Below are 22,216 nucleotides of genomic sequence, written 5' to 3' on the forward strand. Positions count from 1 at the left end.
AATCCCAGCACTCGGGAGGCAGAGGCAGGTGGATCTCTGTGAGTTCGAGACCAGCCTGGTCTACAGAGCTAGTTCCAGGACAGGCTCTAAAACCATGGAGAAACCCTGTCTCGAAAAACCAAAAAAAAAAGAAAAGAAAAGAAACCCACACAGAGAAAAACAAACTTTGTATTTAGTATCAGTACCTGAATAATTGAATCTTGTAGTATCATTAGAGATACCTCTTATCAGTGGGGAAGCCAGGAAAGAAAATCTGCCTCATTTATATTTATATTTCTAAGTTTATAGTCTTCCAAGTCCTGATAGATAATTTTAACATAAAAATAAAGAATCTGTAAATCAATTTCAGTGATACCTTGAAAATTGACTAAAAAATACTTAGTGTAGAAAACCATATGATTAGTCTGCAGGGGAAAACCATCCTTAAAATATTACCATATATTCAAGTAACCATATATTTACATTCTTTTCTCCTTGCAGTACCGTGTGGAATCAATGATGTTGCGTTTTGCTAAACCAATGAACTATATTCCTGTGACCCCTAGTGTTCAGCAGAGGTCCCAGATGAGAGCCCCACAGTGTGTTCCCCTCATCATGGAACCCGAGTCTCGCTTCTATAGCAACTCCGTTCTTGTTTTGGATTTCCAGTCACTATATCCTTCCATTGTGATTGCATATAACTATTGTTTTTCCACTTGCCTTGGCCACATAGAGAATTTGGGAAAGTAAGATTTTGTTTTTATTTTTCCAGTCATGTTCTTGTGTTTTATATGTGTTATGATTATAGACTTTCTTCACACTTCCTTAAGAATAAGGGCGTTGGGTAGAGCACAGCTGACACAATGTTGCAGTTGTCTTCCTAATTGACATGATCTTATAATTGATTCAGTTTTGTGAATGGATGACGCACATGAACAGGGTCATTAGTGGGGACAGATCAGCCTTGCATCTTTCTGTTTGATTATTCAGGAGAATTATTTTTTTAATATAGCCTTCAGTGCAATACTTTGAAAGTAATGATTTAATTCCAGTTGTCACTTCCTCCTAGAAAAAGGCTGTGATTTTTCAAAAGATGGAATTAACTCTTAGATTTTGTTAGTTCATGTAAATTAAATGAGAATAACATTTTAAATTATCAAAGGAGTGAATATTTTTCCTAGACTATAAGAAATACAGAATCTTATCTTCTTATTGATTTTGTGTACTTGAGACCAGGTATTGTGATCTAATCTGGTAGTATCTTTCATAGAAAATATTTGTAGAAACTGTTGTCGTTAATCCTGTCTTTTATTAAGAAGGAAATTTGGAATTACTTATTATTATACTTGAAATTTTCTTTAGGGAGTTTGATATAACATGATTATATTTTGAGTTGGAATTTGTATTTTAGTGTATATTCAGTTCTTAATTTGTAAAGCACTGTTATTTAAGGAATGCCTTTTTTCTGTAAGTTGTGCATATATGAAGAATTTTATTAATGAACCAAGTAAGCATATGACTAGTTACATGAACTCATGTTTACATGTTTGGATATGGAGTTGTGATGAAGTTAGAGATGTGTCTATAGGCTCTGTTGTGTCATCTGAGAAGGTCTCTGCTCAATATTTTCTTTCTTAACAGGTATGAGGAGTTCAAATTTGGCTGTACCTCTCTCAGAGTACCTCCAGATTTACTTTACCAAATTAGGCATGACATCACAGTGTCCCCCAATGGAGTAGCTTTCGTTAAGGTAATACTCTCCTGTAAATGAAAGGAATCAACCATGGCTTACCTTTAGAGAACAAATAGTGTTTAGGTATTGTTGACATACAAGGTTACACAACTTGAAGACTTTTATCTCATAAAGTCAAAAACAAATCTTCTAAGAAATCATTTTGAAGAAAAGAAATCATCTTCCTTTGGTTGAATTTGGGTTTAAATATTTTAATTGCTATATTTTAATTCATGAAATATTGAAGAAAGTAAGTGTACACCTATAGCATCTACCTCCTGCTATAATCTGGCAGACATACCTAGCAATTTGATGGTTAAAAGATGTTATCTGCAAAAATTTTAATTGCTTTAATGTGTACATCTGCAAGTTTTCTACATTATTTTAAATTTAATTATTACCATCTTAGACACAATGATACTTTAATAAATTTAATGATTGCATTTTTAGAGAAGACATACAAACTAAAAATAAAGTTCCTTTCTTCTATGTATGCTTTCTCCTCAAGAAAGACTAAAGAAAGCTTCCTAACTGAATAAAGAAAATAGGAGATTTCAGAGGTTATATAGCCAACTTCTTTCATAGTTCCTTAGCAGTGAGTTGATGTCTACTACACTTATGAAACAATGTTTGATGTAGATCCCACCAACCCTCCAATTCATTCTGGTGTACTTATTACCAATTAAGAGATAATACTAAATGTTAATTAGCAATTTAGATGTTAAAATATTTACCAATAAGTTCCTGGTATATTCCTTTCTTAGAAATTTTTGGAGCTGAATTTTTGTTTGTTTCCCCGTGTTTTAAAAAAATCCTTTTTCAAATAATATTTCTGCATATTTGATCATGGTTCTTTTTAAGAAATCAGGAAAGCAGTCATATTCACAGTGTGGGGTGGAGTGGAATCTTGGAAATAAATATAAGTAAAGACTTCCTGTCTTTGGCCTTGACAGTAAAAATTATAATACAGTGAGTGGGACATGGTGCCCCACACCTTAATCCCAGCACCTAGAAGGCAGAGGCAGGCAGATCTCTGTAAATTTCAGGCTAAATTTACACACCGAGTTCTAGGCCAGCCAGGGCTAAGTTGTGAGGACCCTATCTAAAAAAAGAAAAATTATAAAAACACTCAAAAAAAAAACAGAAGAAATGAGAAGATAGGAAAACTTCAATGTATGAGAATTAATATTGTTAAAATGACATAATATCAAAATTGAACTACATGTTTGATGCAGTCCCTAATAAATACCAGTAACTTTCACGAAACTTGAAAAAAAATAACCAAACAGACAAAGAACTAAAAGTCATACAGAAATACAAATGATACCAAATAGAAAAGGCCAATCCTAAGCAAAAAGAATAATAATGAGGAGGGGAGACAGCACAATACCTAATTTCAAAATACACTACAAAACCAAAGAAACAAAAACTTCATTGAATAATATTAGATATAACTGGAATATAGACCAATGGAATAGAATAAGGAACCTAGATATAAATGTGTGAATCTAAGCCATCTGATTCTTGGCAAAAATACCGAAAATATACATGGGGGAAAAGTCAGCTTTAACAAAAAGTGTCAGGAAAACTGAAACTAGATCTCTCTGCCTTTAATTCTACATAAAAATCACCTGAAAGGCTAGCTAGACACATCCTAGCAGTTAAAAGCACTGGCTGTTCTTCCAGAGGACATGGTTTTGATTCCTAGCACCCATATGTGGTTTACAACTGCTTGTAACTCCAGTTCCAGGGAATCTGATGCCCTCTCGGGGCTCTCTGGGTACCAAGCTACAAGCATTGTACTCAGATAGACATGCAGAAAAAATACTCATTAACGTAAAATAATTAATACACCTGAAATTAAAATTAAAATCATCTGAAAATGAATTAAAGGCCTAAAACTTTAACACGGATACAGAAAAACATGACAGAAACACTTCTGGACTTTGATACTGGTAACAATTTCCTGAGTGGGACTCAAAACTCTAACAAATGGGATTATATGAAACTTAAAAGCTTCTGTCAGCAAATTAAAGAATCATGAGTAAAGATAAAAAAGAATATGGAGTGGGAAGAACTCCAAAAGAATTAATATCCAAAATATATAAAGGAGTCGAGAAATCTAATACCAGATGATCACATAATCCAGTCAGTAAATAAGCCTGTGATCTCAAAGAAATTCTAGTGGCTGACTGACAGCCATGTGAAAGGTCTGAGAGTCTTTGGCCACCAGGGAAATGTAAGTCAAACTGCACTAAGAGTCCACCTCACCGTAGTTTAGGTGGCTCTCATTAAGGAAAAATCAGATGCCGACAAATGTGAGAGGAGTAAGGAGCTCTTATACCCAGCTGGGAGGACAGTAAATTACATAGCCCTGGGGAAAGTGGTATGATGGCCCCTTTAAAAACTAAAACTACTCAGCACCAAAACATTAACCTATATGTCCCTGTTTATTGCTGCACTGCTCACAGCAGCTAAGTCATAGAATCAGCCAGGGTGCCCATCCTATTTATCATCAGATGAGTACACAAAAGAATGTGCCGTACACACGCAATGGAGTAGTGTTTGGCCATAATGAATAACAAAATTGTATTATTTGCAGAGAAATGGATGGAACTCAACTTATTAAGTAAAATAATCCAAACACAGAAAGACAAATAACACTTTTTCTCTTATATTTGGAAAACAGAGGCTTGGAGGAGAGGACCTGAAAGCAAGCAGGTTCTACGAGGGAAGGCAAAGGGAAGGGAAGAGGGGTGGTAGGAGAGTGTTAGAGAGGACAATAGGAAGGGTTTATAATAAGACATAATATGTGAGTGTGAAAGTTTTCACTAATAATCACACTAATAGTGTAATATAAAAATAATTATTAGTTTGCATTAATAATTACAATTTTAATTGCTAGAACAAAGAGAGAACATTAAGTCTGCTTCAAAAGGGTACACCAAATGAATTAGAGGTTAGACTATAATTCATTGTCACACGTATAGATTATTTGTTTAAGCTCCCTTTAATAGCATTTTTAAAACCTGATTTACATTTTGACCTAGTGTGTAAAACTTAATAAAAATAAGATTTTTTTAATATTCAAAAATGTAATTATCATATAACTGAAGTTTTAATTGTTCAGTTTGACATGCGTTATTTTGCACGTGGCTATGAATCATCAGTTAATAACTGTTTTTGTGGTTTTCATTCCTACCAGAGTTCTCATAAATCCTCCCTAGTCTTGATTAATACAAATGATTTTTTTTTTGGCAACAACAAATTTTATCACCTCATTATTCATCCCCTCTTCCAGATTGCTAATAAATATAGGCCGGAGGGGATGGCTTAGTGGTCTAAGCATCAGATTTGAAATACCTAGAGTCCCTGGAACTGCAGGTTTGAATGTCAGCAGAGTCAACCAGCTCATCATTCTTCCAAGGTAGATAAATGGAGTTCCATGCAGAGCACTGTGTGGGGTCATTAGGGTGAGATCTTTAACACCTGACTTTGGTTATGAGTGATGCAGGCCCATATGTCTTTCTAGAAGGATGGGGGTCTCAATCAAAGTATGAACAGCATTTTCCTCTGAATTTGTTGTGTAGTTATTTATGTACTAGTTGACATCCTGCTTCCTGGAGTTCTCAGAGCTCACATAGAAGTACCGCATCTGAATTTTAAACAGTACAGGAATGTTTTAGAAGAAAAATCCTCTTCAAAAGAAATGAAATTGATCATTTTGTATAACAATTGATAGTCCTGTGGCTATTTTTGTTAGTAGCATGTTTCAATTTATGAAAGTTGGCCATTATTATAAATGTTTCCTTTTTAGTTACCAAAATCTATATGCATGTACATATGACTGAGGAGTTTTATATATTCCTTTGTTTTTCCTTTATGATAGCCTTCAGTACGAAAGGGTGTTCTACCAAGAATGCTTGAAGAAATTTTGAAGACTAGATTCATGGTGAAGCAGTCAATGAAGGCTTACAAGCAAGACAGAGCCCTGTCACGAATGCTTAATGCACGTCAGCTCGGACTAAAGCTGATAGCAAATGTCACATTTGGCTATACATCTGCTAATTTCTCGGGGAGAATGCCATGCATTGAGGTAACACAAACTATTTTCTTATGTTTTTAAACTTTAAAGTGTCATTTCCATGGCATACTAGTTTTTCTTAAATTAGGTCTATAAACATGCATCTTCCTGAGTATTTGTGAATTTTCTCTGAAAATTCTGTTCCCTTATTTCAATAATAATTTTTAAATTGTACATATTGCCTGGCGGTGGTGGCGCACGCCTTTAATCCCACCACTCGGGAGGCAGAGGCAGGCGGATCTCTGGGAGTTCAAGGCCAGCCTGGTCTACAAGAGCTAGTTCCAGGACAGGCACCAAAGCTACAGAGAAACCCTGTCTCGAAAAACCAAAAAATAAATAAATAAATTGTACATATTTTCACATTTATTACCCTGAGTTGAGGTTTCAGTGGCAGTTTATAGTAGTGTTTACAGTAACTTTTATACAAAATAATTCCTTTTAATATTTTGATAGATACAAAATTATAGTATCTATAAAATACTATAATTTTGTGAAAAACAATTGAGTAAGACACCTAATGTCAGCCTCTGCCCCCCCCATACAATTACATGTACATGCACCATATACAAAAAGTAAAATATTTATTTATTTATTTATTTGGCTTATTTTTCTTTATTTATTTATTTATTTATTTATTTGGCTTATATTTATTTATTTATTTATTTATCCGGGCAGGTTTCTCTGTGCAATAGCCCTGGCTGTCCTTGAACTCACTTTGTAGTTCAGGCTGACCTTGAACTCGTAGAGACCTGCCTGCCTCTGCCTCCCCGAGTGCTGAGATTAAAGGCGTGTGCCACCACCGCCCTGCAAAATCTTCTGTATTTGTTAGTGTACCAATTAAAGAAGATAAAACCTTCATTTGGATTGATCAGTTGAAAAGGACTTTTCATAGAGCAAAACTAATTTCTTAAGATGTTTATTAGACATTAATATGAAACAGCGCAGCAGAATAATAAATATACTAGTGACAGAAAAGACAGGAGATCCATTGGCCTAATGTTCTTTAATGTTACATGAGGGTTGTGTTGTGCCCAATTTACATCTTTGCTGAGAGAAGCTAGAGGAGAAACAGAGTCTTCTCACAGTTCACAATAGGCCAAGTGAGCTTCATAGCTGCTCAGGGAGTGGCAGTAGAGCTCAGCAGAAACACTCACCAAAGCAGCCTGATAACTTGACTTCCATCCCTGGAACCCTCAGAAAGGTGGAAGGAGAGTTTGGGTTACACAGAGTAATCTTCTGGCATCTGAGGTGCCAGTGTTGGGCTGGAAAGGTGGCTCCAGGGGAAGGTGGGTGTGGAAAATGGTTCAGTCAGTAAAGTGCTTGCTGTGCAGTCTTAAAAACTTGAAATCCTCAGGACCCATGTAAGTGGTATGGACTACCATGTCTGTAAACTCAATGCTGGGAGAAGGTGGCTGTTGGACAGAGATTCAACATTTTATTAAAACTTACTAGTTTCAGCTGGATAACATGGTTTTCAGTGTTTTTATGGTTGATTATCTTATTGTTATTGTTGTTGTTATTATTATTATGTTTTGTATTGAGACAGGATCTCGCTATGTAATCCTAGCTGGCCTGGAACCCATAGAGATCCACCTTCCTCTGCCTCCTAAGTACTGTGATTAAAGATATGCACTACTATGCATGCTAATTCATAATATATTTAAATGTATTAAGTTAGAGTTCACATTTTCAAGGTTCTCTAATATACTCAAAGTCTCAATAGAATATTTTATCTTAATTTAAAATCCAAATTAGATTTTTGCTCGCAGTTTTATTATCTATCCTTGTGTTTATATGCCAGTGTTTACTCTACAGTGCAGCTTTAGACAGCTTTCTAAATACTATTCAATCCTATGTTAGTTTGGAAACTTCAACTTTTGTAGCAAAAAGGGAAGCATCAGTATTATTATTGTTTGATTATTAACAAAAAGACAAAAATACATAGTTTTATTTTAAAATTGCAAAGGGAAGGCTCCATTTAGTTTGATGGAATTCTCTATCTTTTCATCTCAATGAGCTTAGTAGATATAACACTAATGCTATATAGTCTCCTTAATTTACCGAACTATATAGCCTAATGAAGATGTGTCTCACATTGTGTAAGGCCTAGTATCTTTTATCAGCTCTGCCATGATCCTTGCTAAAACTCACTGGCCACACTGAAAAAACCCTGGGGGCATATTTATTTACCTACTTGTTTTAGATTGAACATTGCTAATATATTTTTCTGCCATATAATTGTTTACATTTTTTTCTTTTACTGAGCTTTACCAAAATATATGTATAATCAGTCACAAAATTTGGTTTCGGCATTTAAACACACTATCATAAGCACTAATTTTGAAAGATATAATCAACTGTGTCCTAGTTGATTATATGGGTATAAAAGATAGACCTTGAATAAACCTTGAAAAACAAGATTTATTCTTCCAAGAATCAAAGGTACCTGTGTACCTTGTAAAAGTGTGCAATCCATTGTACTTCCTGGTACATTCAAAGGCAAGTCCATAGCTGTCGATTCTTTTAATTCGGTTTTTTTAACTTTGTGATGACACTGATAGCTATTTTGGTTTTACATTATTTCATTTCTAGAAATATTCATTAATTAAAATTTTAATATTATTAAAATCTGTTGACTTTTACTGAGCAATGTTAAGAAGTCATTTCCAATGTGTTTTGTCAACAGGTTGGTGATAGTATTGTTCACAAAGCCAGAGAGACCTTGGAACGAGCAATTAAACTAGTGAATGATACCAAGAAATGGGGCGCTAGGGTTGTTTACGGTGATACTGACAGGTAATGGATTTAGGGATTATAGTTGGGTTTTTGGTTTGGTTTGGGGGTGTGCTTTTTCCTTGTTAATTTTTTATTTTGTTTACATTTATTGATACCTTCTTTCTGGTGTTTGAAATAGCTTAGGGAAAATCCTTTTAAATACTTAACTTCTAGATCAGTCTTCTTGTCCTTATGATCTCTTGGTTGGATAGTTCTTCTGAGTCACTGTATTTAAGTCCCTTAGAATAGTAGTAGTAGTAGTAGTAGTAGTAGTAGTAGTAGTAACAATAATAACAATAGCAATAAACAACTGCCGGTTAGGGAGATGGCTCAGAGTTGGTAAGAGCATTTGCTATCCTGCCTTGAAGACCTGAATTTGGATTCACAATACCCACATTTAAAACTAGACATGGCCACATGAGTAACCCCAGCACTAGGGAGGCTAAAGGCAGGAATATCTCTGGTTTGCTGGCTGTCACCATAGCAGAAAAAGGGAGAAAAATGATAGACAGGGGTGGTCATTGTCATTCTCTGTCCTTGGTAAACACATGCCTACACATGTACACTTATATACCCTACATAATCAAGAACAAAAAATAATCTTTTTAAAAGACAGTTGTCAAAGCCTTACGCTGTTAACTTTTTATTAAATCTATTGACCTTCTTTTAAGAGAAGCAAAGAGACAAATACAGTTACCTGTTTTATCCTAGAGAATATGCAGACTTCTCCAAGCCCATTTACATCCTGGTAAAGAATGGGATATCTTTTGAATCCTGGATTACTAACATTACCCTGCTTGCTTTGTTACTCATTCTAGTATTTTTCAAGGTTCAGTTATTTATGTAACATCTTACTTGTTTGACTCCTTGAAATCCTTCTAGAATGTAGGTATTCTAATTTGTTGCAGTCTGAAGTGGTTTTCATAATAAATTTAGAGTTCCATTGTGATCAAGCTAGGAGCACTTGCCTTAGCACCTCTGATGGTTATTCAACAGAGCAATGGGAGAGAATGTTCCTAATCAATAAAAATAACTTGTGAGTGATCTTTAAATAATATTTAATCCTCTCAGTCCTTCAAAATGTATATACAGCCAGCATTATATTAGTGCTCACTGAGACCTTGTTGCATGTAGTAACCTTTTCATTACCAGTAGACAGGGATAGTTTCATGTTTTCAAAGCTCCATCAATATTATCCAGTGTTGCTCATCAAAAGCCATACCTTGGTTTGTCTTTGGGCATTTCGCTGCTCAATTAAACTTCTGCTTGGTAGTCTATCAAAATAAGTACTAAAACAAACTTCATTAAGTTAGAATTCTTTGCAAAATTTGTAGAAAAGAAGAAAACTAAATACTTAAATTGTTTTTAACTCAGAGTCTATGTGTGTTAGTTGGTGATACATAGGATCATAAGTTAGCATGATTTTTACTGAATATTATCTACCATTAAAAATCTTTAAGAATTGAAACAAACCAGACATAGTGGTACATGCCCTTGAATCCCAGCACTTGGGAAACAGTGGCAAGTAGATCCCTCTGAGTTCAAATCCAGTCTGATCTACATAGAGAGTTTCAGGCCAACCAGGGCTACACAGTGAGACTCTGCCTTTAAAACAAAAATATTAAAAAAATAATCTAAATTAAATAATTTCAAAATCCAATGCTCACAGGCTCTCAGAACAAAAGGATATGTGGAATTACTTATGCTAGCAATGTATATACTATTAGAAGTTCATGCCCTTAGGTAAGAAATTATCACCAATTAGTCAGTAATTGAGACATAAATGTAAATTTATGTCTTGATTCCTAGCAAATGCTTTCTCTATATATCAGATTTCACAAGAATATTGAGATCCAGTCAGCTAAATTTATGGACAGTATCACTTTGATCATCATTGATTACTTGATCTGTGTAAGGACAATTTGTTTAGGCTGTGCCTTCTAACAGCAAGGTAAAAATAAATTATTAGAAGTACAAAAATTTTCCAAAATGTATGTCTTAATAATTACTTTTATTAAAATTAAGTATAAATTTTTCATTATGATAAAGGGTTGAAAATGCCTTAGAAATAATAAATATTTGGCAGAGTGGAAAAAATTTCAACTGAAAGAAAGGATCTGAAATCTGTCTAGCTATATTTTTAGTATATTTACATGGCCAATTATAATTCACATAGCTTCTGACTCAACTACTTCATCAATTGAATAAAGGAACTTGGTAAATGATGATGAGTCACCGTTGCCTCCCTCAATCTCAAGGATCAAGATTCATAAAGAATCTTGGGTTCCAATTGAGGAGTGTCAGTTACCAGAATATCAAAATGACATAGGAGACTGTTTTTTATTACCACCCACTTAAGTGTATTAAATAAGCGTACTGTATATTATAGTGGCTCAATCAGTCATTTTATATAGTAATGGTTCTCATTCACATTTATTCCATCCAGTGGGATAAAACCTGCTTCAGTCAATGACTAAAGTAATAGTAATTCTTTGGCTGTGTAGGGAAGAACTTCCAGTAAGAATATATATACTTTCAGGATAGGGAAGTAAAATCAGAATCTCTTGGGAAATTCATCAGACCATAATTAAGAAAAACATCCTAGACAATCCCTAAAATGTATACTAATTATAATTCTAAATGTATACTTGAACCTATTTAGCCCAAAGATGAATGTTATTTAAATGTATTAAAAGTACAGTAACAATGAGAATTGGATGTAAGACACTCTTTTTTACCAGGTGTGGGTAATGCCTGTAGTCCTAGGACTTGACAGACAAGAAGCAGAAGGGTTACCCCAAGTTCTGGGCTCAAGTGGGTTACATATTGAGCTGCAGGCCACGCATGACTGACTACTTAACAAGGCCATCTCAAAAACAGTTGTAACAACAAAGGTATCTTTTCCATTTTAGACTACTCATCTATGTACTGTGATCAGAACTTCACATTAATTCAGGGTAATTTCCTTGAAATGTAGCTCCAAATCAAGTTAACTACAGCAGAGTATCCACCAATAAGCCCATTAATACTATTAAGTAAAATCTCAAACATATAATAACTTTTAAAGAATACTGAGTGTGCTTCTAAGTGTGTATACATATACTAACTAAACATATCTATAGGATTTCGTACCCCTGACCCAAGGTTTAACATGAGTCCCTTTCTGTTACTGTAGATTAGTTTTATTTCTTTCAAGTGTTTTATATAAACGGAATTATACAGTATGTGCTTTCTTATGTCTGGTCCTGAAGAGTGAGCACTCTAAGAGACAGATGGGGGAGAGAATTAGAGAATGTAGAGGTGAGTGCTGATCTAGAAATAACATGTGATGTGATGGAGGAAGGTCATTGGTTAAAAAATAAAGAAACTGCCTTGGCCCATTTTATTGGTTAGAACATAGGTGGGTGGAATAAACAGAACAGAATGCTGGGAGGAAAAGGAAGTGAGCTCAGAGATGCCATGCTCCCTTCTCCGGGCACACACGATGAAGCTCCGACCCAGGATGGGTGTAGGCTAGAATCTCCCTGGTAAGCCACCTCGTGGGCTACAGCAGATTATTAGAAATGGGCTAGTCCAGGTGCGAGAGTTAGCCGAGAAGAGGCTAGATATAATGGGCCAAGCAGTGCTTAAAAGAATACAATTTGTGTGTTGTTGTTATTTTGGGGCATAAGTTAGCCAGGCGACCGGGGTGCCGAGGACGCAGCCCCACCGCTCCTATTACTACAGTTATGCTGTGGTCACTTGGCCCATCTGGCAAAGTAACAAATGTGACATGTTTGGATAGCTAACACACTTGGTTTTATCACTTTTATTGAAATATATAGCCTTTACAGAAGTGCACAGCATGTAATTTATAGAAAAGTATATGGGCCTGAGTAACCAGCCACCACTCTAGTCAAGTTACAGAACATTTCTTTTTGTTTGTTTTGTTTTTGTTTTTCGAGACAGGGTTTCTCTGTGTTACTTTGGAGCCTGTCCTGGAACTAGTTATTGTAGCCCAGGATGGCCTCAAACTCACAGAGATCTGCCTGCCTCTGCCTCCCGAGTGCTTGGTTTAGAAGCATGCACCACTGCTGCCCAGCAGAACATTTCTATTGCTATGAAAGCTCTTTTCTTTCTCTCCTCTACAGTCAGTACTCATTTTTCATACCAGCACCACCATACAGTCACATCTCTGATTTCTGTCACCATAGCTTAACTACTTGTTCTTAAATATATGCATATGTGCATCTTATTTTTAAAGTGCTTATATTTATCTTTGTATCTGAAAAACCTAAAAATAATAACTTTTTATAATAAAAATGATTTGACAGTCATTTATTAAACATACTCTTAGCATAAAAACCAGCAGTCACACTTCTGTATGTTTAAGTACAGTTTTTTTAAGGGGAAAAGGATGTTCGTGCAAAAAGATGCATATAAATATTCTTTAGAACTTTATTCATTATAGTCAAATGAAAGGATAGAAATTTCATGGTCTATCCAGACAGTGGAGATATAGATATAGGTATCTCTAGTTATAAAAAGAAACCAGTTATCCCAACATTATAGATGACCCTGTCAGGTATGCTAAATAAAGAAGCCAGACACAATAGAGTATGTATGATATGGTTCCATTTATACAAAATTCTTGAAAAAACAAAACTAACCTGTAGTAACAGAAAACTAATCATATGTTAATCCTGGGGCAGGAGTACAGTTTTAAAAGACTGTTTTTTTTTAATTAACTTAACTGTGTGCCATGCACCACCTTGAATACCCGCAGATGATCTAGGACCTTGGCAGCTTCAGTGTTTGAGTTTTAGTTGTACCTGAGCCTTTGAGAGCCGTAACTAGATATCTTGTAAGAATCCAAGGAGAAAGGGGTAAACAGGAAAGCTGTGATAGGAAGCAACTTAAGAAGGAACAGTCAGGGTGGAGTGGATCGTCTTGGTTTAGACTGTTTATCAGCCAGGAAGTGACTCTGGATGAAATTTGTTCTCAGAATGACTTCCACATTACCTTCCTGTATTTTTTAATCTCTTAGTATGTTTGTGCTACTGAAAGGAGCCACTAAGGAGCAGTCTTTTAAGATTGGTCAAGAAATTGCTGAAGCTGTTACTGCTACTAATCCTAAGCCAGTGAAATTGAAGTTTGAGAAGGTAAGGAGCTAGAGTGTTACTAATCACATGCAGAGTCTCCATCCCTCTACAAGTTCCTGACTAACTCAGTCTGTAGCACTGTAAATACCCTGACTATTAAAGTTTTTACTTTTATATACTCTCTCAGTTTCGGAAGGTTGTATGTATATAGTTGTGTTTGTTTGGTTCGTTTGGTTTGGGGTTTATGTGTTTGGGTAAATACAGCCTGAGCTGTATCCACCAGGCCTCCCAATTTTTTTTTTCAATAATATCTTAAGATGTGAAGAGATGATTTCATTTACTTTTTCTATGAAACAGGCCACTCCAACTTTAATAGTATAAGGCAGCCAACGTATCAACAGATTTTATGGTTTGGGAGTTTAGAAAAGCTACAGCAGAGTCTTTGCCTCTGCTTCAGTTTCTAGGCCCTCAGCTAGGAAGTTACAAAGACTGACTGTAACCTCAGCAGTCAACAAATAAGGGCTAAAATCACCTGACGTCTTCCTACTCCCATGTCTGATGTGATGAATGCCTGTCTTTGTAAGTGTTCCATGTGACCTTGGAAAACGGTGTATATTCTGATGAATGATGAAACTGCTGTGGGGAGCATTGCTCAGTTCTTCCATAGGTTGTGTGGTGGAAGCATGTCTCTTCTCACTGATTCTCTGTCACTCACAAGTTGGAGATGCTAAAGTGTGCATTGTAATCATGGATTTGCTTCTTAGTCTTTATTTAGGTTTTATTGCCATAAAAGAATGTTTTAAAATAATATTCCTTGTATTGAACAAAGACCACTTTTCCACCTTTCTTTTCATTAATATTAGCATTGATATTAATATTGTTAATATTAATGCAGATGTGAGAGTAGGAAGGTATCAGGTGCTTTTTAGTTTTTTTGGTTTTTTAAATTCTTTTGTGCCCTATATTATATAGATTTCTAATAGATCTTAAGAATAGCTTTATTTTTTATTCTTTTTCTGATCATTTCTGCCTTTTAACTGGGATATTAAGGCCATGTACATTTAATGTGCTGATTGATAAAGCTTTAGCATTCCACACGAACATATATTTCAAGTTACCACTTTGACTGTGACAAACAGAAACTTTTTATTTTTCGATTAAGAAAAAATAAATGTGCCGGGCACCATGGCACATGGCTGTAGTCCTAACTGTTCGGGGAGCTTAGAAAGTAGAATCACTTTAAAGACAACATGGCACAAGCCCATCATCCTAGCTGCTCTGGGGCTTAGAAAGGAGACTCACATTTAAGCCCAGGAATTCAAAGCTGCTTTGAAAAGAATAGTGAGACTGTGTTTTTAAAAAGAAAAATAAGAAATGTTAAATCAGGGTTTGGGGAAGAGGGGAGCTTAGAGGCAAGAAAAAGGATAAAATTTGTAATTTAAAACAAAAGGAATGTCCTATCGGTCCAGGGATCTATCCTAAAGATGAAATCAAATAAGGTGTAAGGTTATTTACCGCAACCTTGTTTCTAACGCCTAAAGATTCAGACATCCTCAGTGCCCCTTAGTAGGTGAATAGTCACCACGGTCACAGCACCCACACACCATGGACCCCTTAGGAGGTCATCAGTCACCTCAGTCACAGCACCCACATACCATGGACCCCTTAGGAGGTCATCAGTCACCTCGGTCACAGCACCCATACACCATGGACCCCTTAGGAGGTCATCAGTCACCTCAGTCATAGTACCCACATACCATGGGCTATTCTGTAGCTTTAAGACAGATGAACCTTCCGCACTCAAATGCAATGCTCTCCCAAGAAAACTATTGACTTAAAGCTACAAAGTGCAAAGCAGTGTATGTGGTAAGCTGCTAGTACGGGGAGAATAGTTGGATTTTTCACAGAGCACCTCTGGAAGGAACAGAGGAATTCAATAGCAGCAAACCTTTAGGAAGTTCTCACTGCTTATTCTTATAACTTTAATTTATGTTATATGCTGATATAAAGTAATTTAAAATTAATATTTAATTGATGGCTTTTGAAAAAAGTATCACTTGAATTAGAAGCAAGTCAGTGCAGAAAAAGGAGTAAATGGCTAAGAAGTACTAGCAATTGATTCTGTGTGTTTTCACATTCCAGGTTGTAGATCGGAGTTCATTGCATCCTTGGGAATATTTAAACATTTTATAGTGGTATCCAAATACAGAGAACAAAGCAGAAAATCAGTCACAATTTGAGGAAGGTGGTTACTAAGAGTCATTCTGTCAATTTTACTACAGGTATATTTGCCCTGTGTTTTACAAACAAAAAAGAGATATGTGGGTTACATGTATGAAACTCTGGATCAGAAGGACCCAGTATTTGATGCAAAAGGAATAGAAACAGTTAGAAGAGATTCTTGCCCTGCTGTTTCTAAGGTAGGTTCTATATATGTTGTTTATAACAATGAGATGTAAGTAGTAATGAACCTGGTATAGATGTAACTGCCCTTAAACGTGCATTTACTTTAAGGACACAGAACTATGGGGGGAAAATAAGTGAATTTTGAGAATTTTATTTCTAGTTGGAAACTATTCTACTTCAGTGCTTAGTTTCAGACTTCTTCCCATACCTTTGTTCTCTCAGAATTAAGAGTTTATTGCCTGTCGCCTTTGATTATAGGATAGCTTCTCATATAACAACTCCCACAATGTATGGAGCAGCATGAAGATGAGAAGCTACAGACCCCTCCTAAGTAACTGAGTTCATTCCAAGTTGACTGGAACTTCTTCTGTCAACCCACTTTGTGTTGGATTATGTCATATCACACATACTTACAACACAGAAAACTGTCGCTTACAAAGCTATAAAAAAGGCTGATTTTTTTTATTTGACTCATTGGTAATATTAAATTTTTCTTTATCTTTTCTATAGCTAAATTGGGTTCTTTTAGTACATAAGGTTTGGTCCTGTTTCTCACGCTTTAAGTGCTTTGACTGTTTAAGAAAAACAAGTTTCATGTTTTTCATCACATGGCAAATGTTTCATCAGAACATTATTCCAGTATGATTTTTCTTAAGCTGTGTGATATTCTTAGAAACAGCAGGCTATATAACATCTCAAACTTCAGTCTCTAATCATTTCTATTATCTAATCACAAGATCAAGGACGTGTGCGTGCGTGCGTGCGTGCGTGCGTGCGTGCGTGCGTGTGTGTGTGTGTGTGTGTGTGTGTCTGTATTTGACTCAATACCCAAAAGCTTTTTAATGAAAGTACAATGATAATGCTGAAACATACCGGGTGCTAGTTTATCTTTTCTGCATCTTTTTGTTTTAAGATACTTGAACGTTCTCTAAAGCTGCTGTTTGAAACAAGAGATATAAGTCTAATTAAACAGTATGTACAGCGACAATGTATGAAGCTTGTGGAAGGGAAAGCCAGCATACAAGATTTTATCTTTGCCAAGGAGTACAGAGGAAGTTTTTCTTACAGACCTGGAGCTTGTGTTCCAGCTCTTGAACTTACAAGGTAATGACACACACAACAGCCTAACAATCCTCAGGACACAGCCAAGACATTGCAGAGGCCACCTGCAGCAGTAAGAGAGAAGACAATAGCCACAATGCAGTGTTTCCCACACTGATGTTCCCGGTGCTCTGTAAGACCTCCTCTTCTGGGCTTTTCTTTGGAAACTAAATGCAATACAGTTGTGATGTTTCTGATTACATTTGCTTCTTCCGTAGAATCACTAAGCCATCCTTATTTTGAACTGCCAGAGCAGGCATTTAGATTTCTTTCTGCAGCAGATTGTTTAGTCAGTTCTCTCTTCTTTCCCTGTTAGATAATACTTACTAGGGTCTCACACCATTTGATTCATGGTGCTGTAGAGAGTAAGTTTCTACTTGACAGCAGCTGAGCCAAGTGTATATAATTCTTAAAGAAGCAGCAGTCTAATTTGAAGGTAGCCCTGTAGATTGCTCATGGTTTCAAGCTTAATTCTGAATTAATTTGCTGGGAAGGTGCCTTCTGTGACATTCTGACTATGTACTTCATTTGGGTTTGAACAGGAAAATGCTTGCTTATGACCGGCGCTCTGAGCCTCGGGTTGGAGAACGAGTACCGTATGTCATTATTTATGGGACCCCCGGACTGCCCCTTATCCAGCTGATAAGGCGCCCAGCAGAAGTCCTACAGGATCCGTCTCTGAGACTGAATGCCACCTACTATATCACCAAGCAAATTCTTCCACCTCTGGCAAGAATCTTCTCTCTTATTGGTATTGATGTCTTCAGCTGGTATCATGAATTACCAAGAGTAAGTTTACTAAATAAAGCATGTCCTATAAATATTTCAAATTTCAGTATATTATTATTGGAAGAAGAATATAAGCTAGGAAACTAAGATTAAGACTTCAGAGAATTTGTGCTGACTGGCATATAAAATGCTATATCTTGTTTAGAAGCCAGGAAACTGAGGGGTTTTTTTTCATTGCCAAGACCAACAAGAATTCTAAGTCAATGACATTTCTAAGATACTTTACTCCTTAATATTTATTCAAAATGATTTTAGATGGCACCATAAGACTCCAAGAACAGAATATATTATTTCAATGTAAAAAGAGTACCAGATCCCTGAAATAAGTATTAATGTCAACTGAAGAATTCTTGGGTGACATGTATCCAGTTAAATTTGAAATGATCTGGCTTTACTTTCGTTGGACCTTTACACTCTGCTGACTAACAAAACAAGGTAGCTGATGATAGTGTAAGTTCAGGGGCTAAACCGATAGTTAAGTGGCTAAGAGCACTTGTTGTTCATATAGAGGACCCAGGTTCAATTCCCAGCATTCACATAGTGGCTCACAACCATCTGTAGACCAGTTCCAGGAGATCCAACAGGCATGTATGTGTTGCACATACACACAAGCAGACAAGACATTTATACACATAAAGTAAAATAAATAAAATCATTTTATTATTTATTTTTTAAAATCGTCCAGGTAAGTAAAGGCTTTGGTCCTTCTATACCCCAGTATCTAAAACAATAGTTATTCAGCATTTGTTGAATGAAAGAAAGAAAAACCTGTAATTAAGGGACTAGCTGCTTGCCTGTGAAGACCACCCAGACTTAACTTCTGAACTGATGTTGTTGTAGATCCAGAAAGCGACCAGCTCCTCCAGAAGTGAACTGGAAGGGCGGAAAGGCACTATCTCCCAGTATTTCACCACTTTACACTGTCCTGTGTGCGATGACCTGACTCAACATGGCATCTGTAGCAAATGTCGGAGCCAGCCTCAGCATGTAGCAGTCATTCTCAACCAAGAAATCCGAGAACTGGAGCGTAAACAGGAGCAACTTGTGAAGGTACAGCCTTGATTAGTAGATCTGAACTCCCAAACAAACACTCTTGACTCTTCAGGGAGATAGCATCCACTCTTCAGTGTAGAGTGGGATATGAAACCAGTATGAAAAATGAAGTAAGGATTCTACACAGATAAACTTCTAAAAGTCTAAGAAATGCTACAGTTGGGGCTGGAGAGATGACTCCGGTTAAAAGTGCCTGCTGCTCTTGCAGTGGACCTGAGCTCCGTTCCTAGCTCCCACGTGACAGCTAACAACTGCCTACAACTCCCATTCCAGGGGATCCAGTGCCCACTGGCCTCCATGAGAGACCCACATGAATGTTATATACATAAGCTCACTCAGAGGCACACACACACACATATACACACACACATTAATAAATAATTTTTAATTAACACTGCAATTTAACTAATTAGTAAAAATGACTTAGGTTATTTTTGTTTAGTTTTGGGTTATATAGGATAGTGTGTTGTTTATTGAAACCTAGATTACAGTAGGCATTTATACAATTTCTTTTATTTAAGAATAATAAAGGTTCTAGCTGATTTATCACTTGCCATTTTCATCAAACTAGTCATTTTAAAGATGGATGAGTGAACTTGTGAAATCTACAGTTCTGAGAATCCAGATAGAAAATAGATAATGAATCAAATCTTCCTGATGAAAATGCTATAATCAAGCCTGGCGATGGTGGCGCACGCCTTTAATCCCAGCACTCGGGAGGCAGAGGCAGGCGGATCTCTGTGAGTTCGAGACCAGCCTGGTCTACAGAGCTAGTTCCAGGACAGGCTCCAAAGCCACAGAGAAACCCTGTCTCGAAAAACAAAAAAAAAAAAAAAAAAAAAAAAGAAAATGCTATAATCACTCTTGCTGATAGGTTAAGTAATTTGTATTTTATGCTCCCAATAAGTAAGTGGCTAAGCTGAACTATTAACATGAAATATAACAGTTACATGTAATTCTAGTAAAAATAAACAAGCAAACCTCTCTTGATGTAAGTTAAAAAATGAAATCTAAGCAAAAAGTGTCTCTCTGTACCCATTTCTTGGTCACACTGTGCCCTTCACATCTCCCATTCAGAGGACTGAGGATTACTACTCTTCCTGTGAGTTTATCCCCTGATAAACAAACCTTTGTTATACTCCATTCTGGGAGTGTGGAACTCTTTTATGTCAACACATGAGTATACCTTAATCTTACCTATGTTCTGGTCTTTGAATCCCTGTTCCCTCTTTCTAAAAATGTTTTTCTTCTCCCCTTGTGATCACCTGAGAGGAATCAAGTTTAAACAGCTGGACAGGGAAAGCCTTCCCTGTAGTAGACTTCTGCCATTCTCCCCGCTTCCTGTAACTGAAGCTCCACCTGATTCTAGCCCACACTGGTGGTGGTGTGCTAGACATATTGACTGAGTGAATGGGCAACCTCCTGCTTAGTCCATGGAGTTCTTACCATCTAGTGCACTAGTTGAGTGATCCTAGTTAGTACAGCTACTTAAGTCACTGGGAACTCCTAGCTTTATTTGTTTTACCAGCTTCTATCATGTGTCAGCAGCAGCTAAATCTCAGAAAAACCCTCATTGGATTCTGGTATCATATGTTGGCAAGAACAGAACTTCAGACCTGCTGTGATCAACCGTGAGTTAGTCTCTTCTAGGATCTCTTTGTCTTCTGCTGTCTGTCGGTGAAAAACACCACTCTAGATGATGCCATCAGTTCAGAAAGTACTCACCTTGCCAGTAGGTCTCAATTCTCACAAAGATACAGCTTAAAAGAAATGATAGCATTTGTAAATAAAGATGGAGAATGGTTTAACGTCTTTCCAAAGACTCTAAGCCGAGCATGGTGGACATGACTACAATCGAGATAGTTAAAGTGTGTGGGGGAGTTTTATAAATCATCATTTACCAGGCACTCAGTAAGAAATGGGAAAATAGTAATAGCTTTTGATAGCTCTCTCAGCCCAAGATTAGTCAAGGAATTAGAAATACAACTGTGTTGGGGCACTTGGGAGGCAGAGACAGACAGACCTCTGAGTTTGAGGCCATCATGGTCTTCAGAGCTAATTCCAGGACAGCCAGGACTACACAGAGAAACCCAGTCATAGAAAAAAATAATAAAGGTACAGAAGGTTGAAGTATCATAAACTAATTTTTATGGTTGTGTATCAAACTCTGAAACACTAAATTAGGCAATATATATCTTAGGTGTTTATAGAGTGTTTAAAATTTGACCTCGTTGAGGCTTGTTCATCCCTTCCTGCTCTTTCAGTGTGAGTGTGAGCACCCACACATGTCACACACACACATGTCACACATGTCAAACGCACGTCACACACATGTCACACACATATACACATAAATAGTAAATCTACTTAACAGTTGCTCAGATAGAATTGCATGCTCTAAGTAGGGAAAGATAAAAACACTGGAGGATGCAAATACTCATTCACACCAGTGCCCAAGAAGAGGAAAATTGAGAAGGAAAGTCATAATTTTCTCATGGCAACTGAAGCTCTGCATTGCCAGTATTGACTTTGATCAAAGCATTGTGTTCATTGTCCTATCCTTATAATGTGGTAGTCTTTGTCGTCTGTGGTAAACACTCAAGTGATTTAAGCTATTTTCTTTTCTCTTTTCTTCCTCCCAACCCTCCCATATACCTCTCCTTGTTCTATTTCCAGTTCATGGAGAAATGCTACAGTTGGGGCTGGAGAGATGACTCCGGTTAAAAGTGCCTGTTGCTCTTGCAGTGGACCTGAGCTCCGTTCCTAGCTCCCATGTGACAGCTAACAACTGCCTACAACTCCCATTCCAGGGGATCCAGTGCCCACTGGCCTCCATGAGAGACCCACATGAATGTTATATACATAAGCTCACTCAGAGGCACACACACACACATATACACACACACATTAATAAATAATTTTTAATTAACACTGCAATTTAACTAATTAGTAAAAATGACTTAGGTTATTTTTGTTTAGTTTTGGGTTATATAGGATAGTGTGTTGTTTATTGAAACCTAGATTACAGTAGGCATTTATACAATTTCTTTTATTTAAGAATAATAAAGGTTCTAGCTGATTTATCACTTGCCATTTTCATCAAACTAGTCATTTTAAAGATGGATGAGTGAACTTGTGAAATCTACAGTTCTGAGAATCCAGATAGAAAATAGATAATGAATCAAATCTTCCTGATGAAAATGCTATAATCAAGCC

At 36.5% G+C, this 22,216-nt stretch overlaps 1 protein-coding gene across 3 annotated transcripts in view; it reads left to right on the forward strand.

The window, feature by feature from the left end:
• The window catches only part of Rev3l (REV3 like, DNA directed polymerase zeta catalytic subunit), a 143,648-nt gene that overhangs the window by 113,658 nt on the left and 7,774 nt on the right, over positions 1-22,216 (forward strand). For 2 of the 3 annotated variants that reach the window (XM_005363542.3, XM_026787333.1), the window contains exons 23-31: positions 481-725; positions 1,621-1,729; positions 5,601-5,807; positions 8,482-8,591; positions 13,597-13,711; positions 15,934-16,071; positions 16,971-17,161; positions 17,701-17,947; positions 18,788-18,997. In XM_005363542.3, the coding sequence (XP_005363599.1) occupies positions 481-725; positions 1,621-1,729; positions 5,601-5,807; positions 8,482-8,591; positions 13,597-13,711; positions 15,934-16,071; positions 16,971-17,161; positions 17,701-17,947; positions 18,788-18,997 (1,572 nt within the window). Of the gene's footprint in view, positions 1-480; positions 726-1,620; positions 1,730-5,012; positions 5,139-5,600; positions 5,808-8,481; positions 8,592-13,596; positions 13,712-15,933; positions 16,072-16,970; positions 17,162-17,700; positions 17,948-18,787; positions 18,998-22,216 lie in introns of those variants that run through there. The other variant, XR_003378363.1, reaches the window with a different exon arrangement.

Source organism: Microtus ochrogaster, linkage group LG9, assembly GCF_000317375.1.
Source record: "Microtus ochrogaster isolate Prairie Vole_2 linkage group LG9, MicOch1.0, whole genome shotgun sequence".
NCBI classification, from domain to species: Eukaryota; Metazoa; Chordata; class Mammalia; order Rodentia; family Cricetidae; genus Microtus; species Microtus ochrogaster.